The sequence below is a fragment of the Condylura cristata genome, unplaced genomic scaffold (genome assembly GCF_000260355.1).
Source record: "Condylura cristata isolate star-nosed mole 26May11 unplaced genomic scaffold, ConCri1.0 scaffold00010, whole genome shotgun sequence".
Lineage (NCBI taxonomy): Eukaryota > Metazoa > Chordata > Mammalia > Eulipotyphla > Talpidae > Condylura > Condylura cristata.
The window spans coordinates 3,382,469-3,393,724 of NW_004567111.1; the positions used below are offsets into that span (position 1 = coordinate 3,382,469).

At 45.7% G+C, this 11,256-nt stretch overlaps 1 protein-coding gene across 3 annotated transcripts in view; it reads right to left on the reverse strand.

Annotated features, from left to right (window-relative positions):
* Positions 1-1,556: 1,556 nt before the first annotated feature.
* BIVM (basic, immunoglobulin-like variable motif containing) overlaps positions 1,557-11,256 on the reverse strand; it is a 25,503-nt gene continuing 15,803 nt past the window's right edge. For 2 of the 3 annotated variants that reach the window (XM_004680046.2, XM_012723251.1), the window contains exons 7-10: positions 7,600-7,732; positions 6,998-7,084; positions 3,999-4,095; positions 1,557-3,245 (exon numbers count right to left, since the gene is read on the reverse strand). In XM_004680046.2, coding sequence (XP_004680103.1) covers positions 2,952-3,245; positions 3,999-4,095; positions 6,998-7,084; positions 7,600-7,732 — 611 coding nt within the window. In that variant the 3' untranslated portion in view covers positions 1,557-2,951. The remainder of the gene's footprint in view (positions 3,246-3,998; positions 4,096-6,997; positions 7,085-7,599; positions 7,733-11,256) is intronic. The other variant, XM_012723252.1, reaches the window with a different exon arrangement.

An 11,256-nucleotide genomic window follows, 5' to 3' on the forward strand; every position in this document is an offset into this window, starting at 1 on the left:
TGTCTTCTTGGGTTGCCTTGAGAGTGATGATTTTACATAAAACACCTAATAGTTAAAAGTACTAAGAGGAGAAAGTACTCAAGTGAGTTTGTTGAGGACCGACAGAGGGAGACAACCTATGGGGACATTCGAATGCAGCCTGGGAAGGGCCCAGAGTACCTGGCCTGTACCAGAGAAGACAAGTTGGGGACCATGACAGCTTCAGCTCCAGCTTGGTCTAGTGATAAGGCATAGAGTGGCAAAGGAACAGTTTCAGGATTTGCTCTAGGTGAACATTATTTACTACCTAAGAGCTGGGTAAAAAAAAAAGCCAGGTGGCATTTGAATACTGTGAGTTTCTAAAACTAAAGCAACATTTCTTTTTTATTTAAAAATTTTTTTTTATTTATGCATATAAGAACTGGGGTGTAGCAAGAGGTGTGGGGGGCGGTGAGAGGATTCACCAGAGACAGAGTGGGGAGCAGAACAAGCAGAAGTACAGAAATAACACAGCTGAGGGGAGCAGTGGGCTGGTCAGGAGAGGTTTGCTGCACCATGTGGGTCAGCTCCCTGGCTGGGAGTATAACTTTTGCAGCAATGGCTGGTGATAGCTTGATAGTGCTAAGACTTAACCACTGGGCCACCAGGGAGGCCCTAGAGCAACATTTCTTGAAAGTAAAATACTCTTTTATAGAAATAGCATCTAAGGGGCATGTATATATCAGTACAAAGAATTGGCTCCTTTAGATTCCTGTGAAAGAACTTACTTAGAGGATGAACACACCTTTTGGAGAATAGCAAGCACTTAAGAAGTAGCTCCTAGCTACAGCCACTGTTCTAAATACTTAACATATATTCATATGCTTCAAAACAAGTCATAAAATAAGTAGTTACTCCAGTTTACCAAATAAACACAGAAAAATGAACCTTTGCTCACCCAAGGTCCCAAGTTGCCTAGTGCAGAGCAGGCTTGGAACCTTCCTTGCTTCAATGGAGTAAACCAAGGAACTCAGTAGACCAGGAGTGTTACTATTTTGAGCAAGAGGAGTGCAGTCATTTGCTCAGTTTCTAAAAAAAAAGCAATCACTTAAACCCCAGGGTGCACTAAGTAACTGCCAATTTTTATGCCAAGTGACCATAAGTGATTATATTCATCAAGACTGATAGAAGTGGACTGTGATCAGTGAGCAATTTGCATCAGCTCATCTTTCTTAGGTGTCACTATTCCTTTATTTCTTATTTGATATTACATCTCTCTTTTCCATGTGACTTTTCCTACCTACTTCTCTGAAATACTGTTTTCATTGTATGAAATGTCTGATATTCAGCCATGTTTGACCTACAGAAATGACAACCTCATTTGGTTCAAGTTAACAGAATGACATTTCCTACTGTCTGTTTTCCAGATAAGTCTTCTAGAGATCTAAAGTTAGTCTTTGTGATGCAAGTTATCTCTTTGATTATGAAAGTCAGGTACAAGATGGTTTCTTTTAACATACTACTTGGAATTATCAAGAGCTTCAACAACCGTAAAGGGCGTTTCCTGCCCAAACAAACATTCAAAGCATTCACATGACTAAAAGTAGAAAACAAAAACTTTATTTGATGAAAACATCTTAAAAGTTCCAGTATGAAGTAAACAAAACCAACAACCTACATATCTTTCAGTTCTTTGCATTTCAAGCAAAATACCATCTTCAGGAAAGTCACCATTTCATCATAGATCTCCCTTTCTGTAGGCTAGGCATGTCTGAATGGATAATGGCTATACATTCAAAGGAGAAGAAAATGAAAACATTTAAAAAATAAAACCCTCTCCTTGAGGCGCATTGTGATATGGTTTCCAAATATCCAGCACCTTTTAATAATCATGTTACACTCTGGGTCCTGGAACAAGCCCTTAACATGAAAGAATAAGAGATCCCAGTAGTTGGTGAGTCATGGTTGGCAGCAGAGGAGGAAGTGACAGCAGCTACACAGGAGGTCAAGAGCATGGAACCCACACATGGTGAACGACACGCTCAGCTCGCTTCAAACAGCTCCCCGTCTGGAGGTCTAAAAAGGAAAGCTGTCACAGTTGGCAGGCAACAGTTGCCCATGAAGGAGAGGGTGTCTCGTGCCTCTGCCCTGCCGTCTTCAACCCCTGACTCCAGGCTGAGGCACAATCAGATCAGGGGGTCCCATTTCACGGATCACCTCAGGCCTGCAAACACTACAAGCCACTCATTCTTTCTTCTGTCCTACAACAAGGTCTATTCTAAACTTGCAGAGGCCTCTCCAGACCTAACATTCTACTATTTGATAGAAACACAGCAAGTGAAGAAAGCCAGTGATCTCCTGAACCAATGCACCACATTATCCACTTGCACCCATAGAAGAGACCCACTTCTTGAGTCTCCTTTGCCTCTTTATTGAGAATCCTGAGAAAGTGAAGCAGGAAAGAAATGAGGCCAGCAAGGGAGGGCTGTGAGTAAAGGAATTGCTAGACTCGCTAAGTAACTGGAGCTGAGATTTAACCCAGAGAGCAAACTCGAAATTGATAATCCCCAGATAGGTGGGTGTTTAGGGGCAGGGAGCACCCTCTCTCTCTTTAGCTTAGAATGAACTATGCAAAAAGTGTCTGGGGACTGAGCCCTCAGAAATCATTTCATGCTGAACTATTTCAAATCATGATGCTATTAAGTGAATGTATATTTACTTGGTTTAGATGCACTTTTATTGGATTTCATGAGATGATCCAGAACATCTACATACACTTTGAACACTTTTAAGCCTAAGAGGACAGTCATCTGTGCTTATCTGCTTATCTACCTGAAACCCCCACCACACTCATACTCGCTTTTTACTGGAGGAGGACGAGGTGATGTCTGCAACGGCACGATCTGTCCCAGTGTAACAGGGACCGGCGCGGTCTCCTCCCTCGCGCCCTCCAGGACCGGCTGTGTCACGCAGGCGGCCCCCTGCCGGCCCGGTCAGTCATTCCCGTCGTAATCACTGTACCCCTGGTACCCACTGTTCCTTCTCTCATGGATGCTGGACATCTTTTTCCATGCCGAGTCCTGATGGAAACTAGCACTGAAAGACCGTCCCAGACGTCCGTGGTGCTTCTTGGAGATGTTGTCTTCGCTCTCCGACTTGGCCATTCCATGGCCATGTGCTGGAGGTTGCGAATCTTGTCTGATGCTTCCGAATGGAAAGTTCCAAAGACCAAATCTTTGCCAGCTCAGTCTCTGGAATGCTATGATGCAGTGCAGATTTCCCCCAACCTAAGAAACAAAGTCGAGTGTAGAGAGGGATGGGAAATGAATTTTGCTGCTGTGTGGGTACCTGTGAATCCCCACACCCCCCTTCACCTGCCTCAAAAGAGTACTTTTCCCTTCAGATGCCACTAACTCATAGGATCCTGAATCTTTCCTGACCAGCTGCCTTTGCAAAGACATAGCAATGCCCACAGGAACCAGAAGACCTTTCCCAGATGCCTCCCTGCCGCCACCCTCCACCCCAGACACCAAGGTCTTCCGCTCCCGCTCTCAAGTCAATATGTTAGTGGGGTCCCACCAATGGGGGGTCTGCTCAAGCTAGCGTCTGCCTAGCCCTGAGAAGCCCCAGCAGCTGATCCCTCTCCACACCCACAGGTAGTGTGGCTCAGGGGTGAACACCTGGCCGAGCTAGGCCAAGACTGCAAAACTGGGCCTCGGGCGGGGCAGTGTGTGTCTGGAATGTTCATCTGACAATAAGACAATATTGAGAGATGGTCATTTTCGGGAGGCAAATCAGCAAAAAGATCAGAACGTGCAAGTCCCACAGGCACTCTACGCGGCCGGGCTGGTGTCCTCTGGCAGGAACGGCCCCTTCTGAGCCGGGGCTGTGGGCGCCATCCGCTCCTGTATCCTTAGCATCATTTTCACTTTGCTTTCTAAATGGCCTGAACGGGGACTCTGTGATCCCGGCTAGAGGCGCTGGGGCGACACAACATTTTGGTGGGTTGAGTAGCAACTCAGAGCGTGATGGGTCCTTACCTTCTTTGTTTTTCGATACTGCAGCCCCCTCTCCAAGTGCCGGATATCTAGATATTCTGGGTTTTGAGTGTTTAGATCAGTAACGATATCTGCCCATCTAGAGTAAAAAGAAGAAAGCTCAGTTTTCTGTAAGCACCAAAAACCGTCGTCACAGAAGCTTCCCCGGGGTCCTTGCTCCGGTACCCCACTCGGTAGTAACACACTCAGGATGGCTCCAGCTAATAAGCTTTAGGATTTTCTCATTTTGATGACAAAGACTATACTTTCAGGGATTATTTCCAGGCTTCGCTACTAGTTTTGATTTTGTTTTTGCTGGGGTACAGGCCAGAGATGCAGGGGTGAGAGGATCCACCAGAGACAGAGTGGGGAGCAAAACAGATGGACTGACCAAAACATACTGCTGAGGGGAGCAGCGGGGAGACAGGAGAGGTCTGCTGTGTCCTATGGGCCCCTCCCTGGCCGGGGATTGAACTCGTGCTGCAGGGGCTGCTGATAGCTTCAGAGTGCTGAGACTTAACCCATTTTGCCAGCAGAGAGGGCCAGCTACAAGTTTTAATGACAGTTCTATTTACCAAGGCTCTGTTCAAATTGTTACTTTTCCTCTGAAATCTATGTCTACTGTTAGATGACATTCTGCAGGTTAAGTAAAAGCTGTCCACATTGCCTTTTTAGTCAGTATGTTTTCAACAGATGGCCAGGCAGCATGATGACTGTCTAGAACAGCCAAAGTAACTGCAAATGGCAGCTTCGCATGACAAAACTACAACTACAAGAAGTAAGTTTGATAAATGGGCAATATTCAATACTCCCAGAAAATAACCGGGAGACTTTAGACGTGTATTATTTATAAATTTATAATACATCAAAAAACAACGGGCCTGGGGGTGTCACTGCCTAGCAATGATAGTTCCTAGGATGGAGGTGAACACCCACAGTTTGCTGGGAGAGCAGAACAACAATGGTCTCACCACACACACACACACACACACACACACACACGGGAGGCACTGAGTTGATGGGTTAATTAATGCTTGATTGTGGTGATCATTTACTCATTTACTATGTGTGTGTTGAACAAATCAGTACAATATGCACTTTAGATAAACACAATTTTATGGCAACTGTCCCTCAATATGCCTGGAACAATAGACACTTTCAAAAACCTTAAACATCTGAAGTAAAAAGAAAAAGGAATGACACTATCCGGTCCTGGTGAAGAGTACTGGGTAGCTGGGCCACTCCTGCACTGCTGGTGGGTGTGGGGTGGTACAGCCACCCTGGAGAACCTTCTTCCAGTTTCTCAACTACACATCTAGCCTATAGCACAGCAGTTCCACTCCTAGACAGCTAGCCAAGAGAAGCAAAACATATCAACATATGTCCTCAAAAGACTTGCAAAAGTGTGGCATATTCACATAGCACAAAGTTTCTTGGCCACACATTATACCATGGATGACCATCCAAACATCAATGAAATTAATGACACACATTATGCCATGGGTGACCATCCAAACATCAAAGAAGTTAATGACACATGTTATACCATGAATGACCATCCAAACATCAATGAAGTTAATGACACACGTTATGCCATGAATGACCAAACATCAATGAAGTTAATGACACACGTTATGCCATGGATGACCGTCCAAACCTCAATGAAGTTAATGACACACGTTATACCATGGATGGCCACCCAAACCTCAATGAAGTTAATGACATATTATGCCATGGATGACCATCCAAATCAATGAAGTTAATGACACACGTTATACCATGGATGGCCACCCAAACCTCAATGAAGTTAATGACACACATTATGCCATGCATGACCATCCAAATCAATGAAGTTAATGACACACGTTATACCATGGATGGCCACCCAAACATCAATGAAATTAATGACACACATTATGCCATGGATGGCCACCCAAACATTATTCTAAGTGGAAAAAGACAGACATAGAAGTCCATAGACACAAAATTCCATAGACACAGAAGTCCGCAGACACAGAAGTCCGCTGTAGGCAGACCTGCAGAGACAGAAAGGAGGTTAGAGGTGGTTGGGGTGGGGAGGAGGGACAGCGGGGCACAGCCAATGGCTGTGTGGTTTCTCTCAAGAATGCAAATGTTCTGGAATTAGATGGTGGTGACCGATGCTTCGCTATGAATACGCTCAAGTCCACTGAATGGCATGTTTCTAAGGTTGGATTTCATAGCATGTGAACTAGTTTCCCCTAAAGCTGCTATTTCAATTTTTTAAAAAGATGTAGACATAAGTGTTGCTAAAAGCTTCAGTCACAACCGACCAATGCAAAAACAATCCAAATGTCTATGAAGGAAACAAGTTGCAGTTACTGACACAGCTCAATACTAGTCAGCATTTAAAAAAAAAAAAAAATGGGGCCCTCCCTGGTGGCACAACAGCTTGGGATACAGCACTGCACACTGGCCGCAGCTGTTTCAGTGCAAGTTCAACACCCAGCCCAGAGGTGACCCACAGGGAGCAGCAGACCTCTCCTGTCTCCCCACTGCTCCCCTCAACTGTGTCCTTCAAACATCTGCCTGTTCTGCTCCCCACTCTGTCTCTGGTGAAGCTTCTCACTGCCCCTCACCTCTGGCCTGTACCCCAGTTCTATATGCGTAAATAAATACTTTTTAAAAAAAAATAAAAAAGAAGGAACACAAGACAAAACAATGAATCTCAAAGTGTCACATAATGTAAAGAAGCCAAACCCGAAAGACTATTGTAAATTCTATTTACATGAAGTTCAAGATCAAGCAAAACCAATGTAACCAATGTATAGTGCAGAGACCCTGCAGAGATGGTCCCTAAACTGGAGAGGGAGCAGAGGGACTCGTCAGGGCGACAGGTGGCATGTCCTGAGAGCAGCAGTGCTGACCCAGGCACACTCACCCCCATCAACCATCAGGAGCGACGCGTTTCGATAAACATCAATCTTAGCTAAGTTAAAGGGGGAGATGAGAAGTTTACATACTTTTTACAGTGAATAGCAGGGTGTTTTCTACTGGATTCTCCGATTAAGATCCAATATTCTACTTCTTGTGAAGAAAGGGGACCTCTGCTAAATACAAAATAGGTTCAAGAGTTTAATAAAGGCAGTCGCTTCCGGACCATGTCACTTCCACCATAAAAGCTATTTCGTTGCTCAAAGAAAACATTCATGCATGCTAGAGGAGGCCGGTTTTAGAGTTTGGGCTTGAGTCAATTTCACGCTTTCACCATGACAACGGAAGATGCTTTGTCAAGTGCTCAGTTGCGACAGGCCAGATCATGGAACCCACTGTCCACTGAGACACTGGGTGAGGACACCGAGACATAATATAGAACATCCTTGATAGCTGTTTTGTATTGGGCATAAGTTGCTGAGTGTCCTTCTCTTGTCTCGACACCGGGCAGGACTCAGTATGCAAGGGGACAGTAAAGGCGTGATTGACCCGGTGCAATACCGCAGACATGCGGATATGTTTACAAAACAGTCTGACCAAGTCTTCCTTTTTCTATGTGACTCCATATTCCTGTCGGTTCCTACAATACAACTTCCTAGCAAAGCAGCCACTGAAGTGCCGACAGGCTTACCTGAATGCTTTGTTAGCCTTCACGGGCGTGGCTTCAAAGCCAATCGGACAGAAGTAATGATTTTGGCAATGGTAGATGAAAGCCAGCGATTCATCTTTCAGTCCATGGGTCAACTTCGACAAAGCCCCCGAAGCTACAAAGGGAAAAACAAACAAACTGAGAGACCACAAAGAGCTTTCCAGAAATGTCTAGTGAGGGACAGAAGACAGGCTTTAGGAACTCAGGGACACTGTCGGAAGAGCGAGAAGCGGCTGATAGACACAAAGGACATCAATGAATTCGATTTCAGTCTTGCCCTATAGACTGAAACTCAGATCAAGCAAACCCAGCCAACTAAAAAGCCGAAATCCATCGCCACTTACCAAAACCTTCCAGGAACACTCTCACTTATCTCAGAAAGACAGTGAGCACATGAAATCTAACCCTTGCGTGGAGACTGCGGTCTTCACTTTTCTGGCTGTGCATATCTCCCACTAGAAATTTCTGAATGAGCATTTTTGTTTATAAACTATACACATGCTTTTAGAAAAGATATACAGCCCCTGGAATTTCAGAATTAAACCAAAACAGACAAGCCAATGATGGCCCCCAGGCTGTACTTACCACCGTGCACAATTTGGGGTGGGGGTTGTTACCCCGATCTACAGACCTCTGATCTAGCAGTGGAAATATAAACTCTAGATAATGAACAAGTTTCAAAAATGTACTCTCCCATGAACGCACAAGCCGAGTGATGCGTAAAGAACACTCCAGAGACAGGTCCGCGTGTGCTGGACAGCCTCGCCCAGAACTGCATTCTTAGCCAAATGAGTTGTGAAGACATTTCCAAAGTACCACCTTAAGAAACATGTTTTACCATCACTCAATATTTCATCATTAACTGAGGTTTCATTTACTTGCATCTCCTGGGAAATAAAACTAAATTATTCATCCACTAATGGCCCACTACAAGTTGAAACCTAAAAATGGTTGAAGTAGTTAAAAGCTTGCAAGCCAGGCTGTCCTGACGGACTTTCTGGTCACTAAGGTACAGACCACTGAGACCAGAATGGGGCGCTACAGTGGGGCCATGGAGCCAGACCTTACCTGCACCCTGCAGACACACAGAACTGGTGAGGCCCCATGACCACGCCAGGCCCAGTTTAAACTTAAACTTACGGGAAAAAATAAAGTAAAATAAACTTAAACTTACTGTCCAGGGTCTCACCTATACCGTGCCTGCAGATTGTTACTTCTGCCCCACCCCAACCCCCAAGGCAAACCTGCATGACCCAGCCATCTTTTCTGCCAAAATCTGTATTTTCCTCATGACAACGGATGGGTCTACCTGCAATTTTTGTTGTGTTTCCCTGACAGTTTTCAAAATTGACCCCACTCTGCTCCCCACTAAATTTTTTAATTTATGCACACAGAATTGAGTACAGGCCAGAGGTGCAGGCAGTGAGAGGCTTCACCAGAGACAGAGTGGGGAGCAGAACAGGCAGATGTACAAGGTACACTGCTGAGGGGAGCAGCAGTGAGAAAGGAGAGGTCTGCCCCACGATGTGGGTCACTTCCAGGGCCTGGGATCCAACTCACACTACAGTGGCTGGAGGACCCCAAAGGCAACTCTTTTTGTATTTTTTTAGATTTATTCATTATTTGTGCATACAGAACTGGGGTACAGGCCAGAGGCTCAGGGGCGGTGAGAGGCTTCACCAGGGACAGAGTGAGGAACAGAACAGGCACATCAATGAAGTACACTGCTGAGGGGAGCAGCGGGCAGGTCAGGAGAGGTCTGCCGCGCCCTGTGGTCACCTGTGGGGCAGGCGGGGACCGAACTCATGCGGAAGCGGCTTAAGCTTCTCAGGGCTGTGCTTTAACCCGCTGCACCACCAGGGAGGGCCTCTGCCGTGGTGTTTTTTTGGGTTTTTTTTTAAAGATTAATTTATTTATACAGAACTGGGGAACAGGCCAGAGATGCGGAGGGTGAGAGGATTCACCAGAGACGGAGTAGGGAGCAGAACAGGCAGATCGATGAAGTACACTGCTGAGGGGAGCAGTGGGCGGGTCAGGAGAGGTCTGCCGCACCATGTGGTCACCTCCGGGGCAGGCAGGAATCGAACTCATGCAGAAGCGGCTTTAGATTCTCAGTGCTGTGCTTTAACCCGCTGCGCCACCAGGGAGGGCCAAAGGCAACTCTTAATGAGTTACAAGAACTAAAATTCTGAAGAGAATCAGTGTTTCAGTTTCAGGATTGAACTTGACCGTACATGAGGGCTAGAGTGGTCACATGCAAATGTGGTCCTATAGATGCCTGACAAGCTCGATAATTGCAAACATGTTATAATTGACTTGGGAAAGCTCTTGAAATCGTCAACAACTGTGAGCATGCCAAGTGAAAGAACATTACTTATAGCTCTTTAAGTCTTATCTCACACTTTCCTTCTTTGGTCAAATGAATTACAAAGCAGTTGACTTGTCGAGTGTAACTACAAAGCACAATCACTTTGATGTCTCGGAAAATAGCCGGGTTTTCAGGGACAAAGGAGCTATGTAAGAAAATGTGCTCTTCTTATATTCACATCTTTTTGTCTGCTGCAAATGCTCCTTGGTCAGGTCTTGGTGTTCTAGAAGCCTCGAGATAGTTCTTCTTCTATGGAGAAACATTTATGGGCTTTGTGCCACTCAGGGAAGTTTTATTCCTTATTCAAGGTACTTAACCAAATATGCTAAATTAACTTACATTATGATTAATTTAGATTAGAGACCAAGAAACTTTTCTTAAAGGGCCAGAGAGTAACTGAGGCTGTGGTTCATGGGCAGGCAAAGTACTCACCTCTGCCCTTATGGTGTGACCTGTAAGCAAATGGACATGGCTGTGTTCCAATAAAGTTTTATTTACAAAGCAAGTCTGGCTCACGGGCTGGAGTTTGCCAACCTCTATTTAGACCACTAATTTACCAGTTTGGACATGGAACCACTTCTGCCTGGAGTGTTCACATACAGGCTGGTTCATAAAGCAGGCCAAAGCAGAATGGCTGTGGTCAGAAGGGAGTTAGGAGGCCTGGGGGCCAAGCGCTCTCCCCCAACCACAGACTCCCCCAGGCTCTGCTGAACGCCAGGTAAAGACCACTGAGTTTTCAATCAAAAGAAGATCAAGCTCTTGATAAGGAGGCTGGCAGCAGCTCTTCAGAAAGAGCTTGACCACAGTTCTCATGAGTGTGAAGGGTTTGTTAAACCAGAGTGGCAGTTACCACCCCCAGTGCCTGGTGGTGGTACCAGGAGGCCTGGTCTGGGAACCAAGAATATGCATGTTCATCAGTTACCAGGTGATGTTGATATGGCTCCAGGGAAGCCCTGGTCTAAAGAGAGAATTTTCACTGAATTCGATTCGTCAGCGATTCCTGAGCACTTACTAACTGGAGCAGGAACTGCAGGGACAAAAAAGAAGATGATGTGCAGTACCCAGCACCCCCCTAGAGAAGGTGAACAAGTAATTGCAGAAGGGTGGAATACGACAGTGCCACGAAAAAGGACAGAATGCAAAGGAGAAGGTGCACATCGGGTTCAAAGAGCCAAGAGGGGCATCCAGAATGGAAGCTGATGTAGTGGCGGGACTGCAACAGTCCAGACAGAGTGCGAGGAAATAGAAAGTCACTGGGGGGTTGGGGGGTG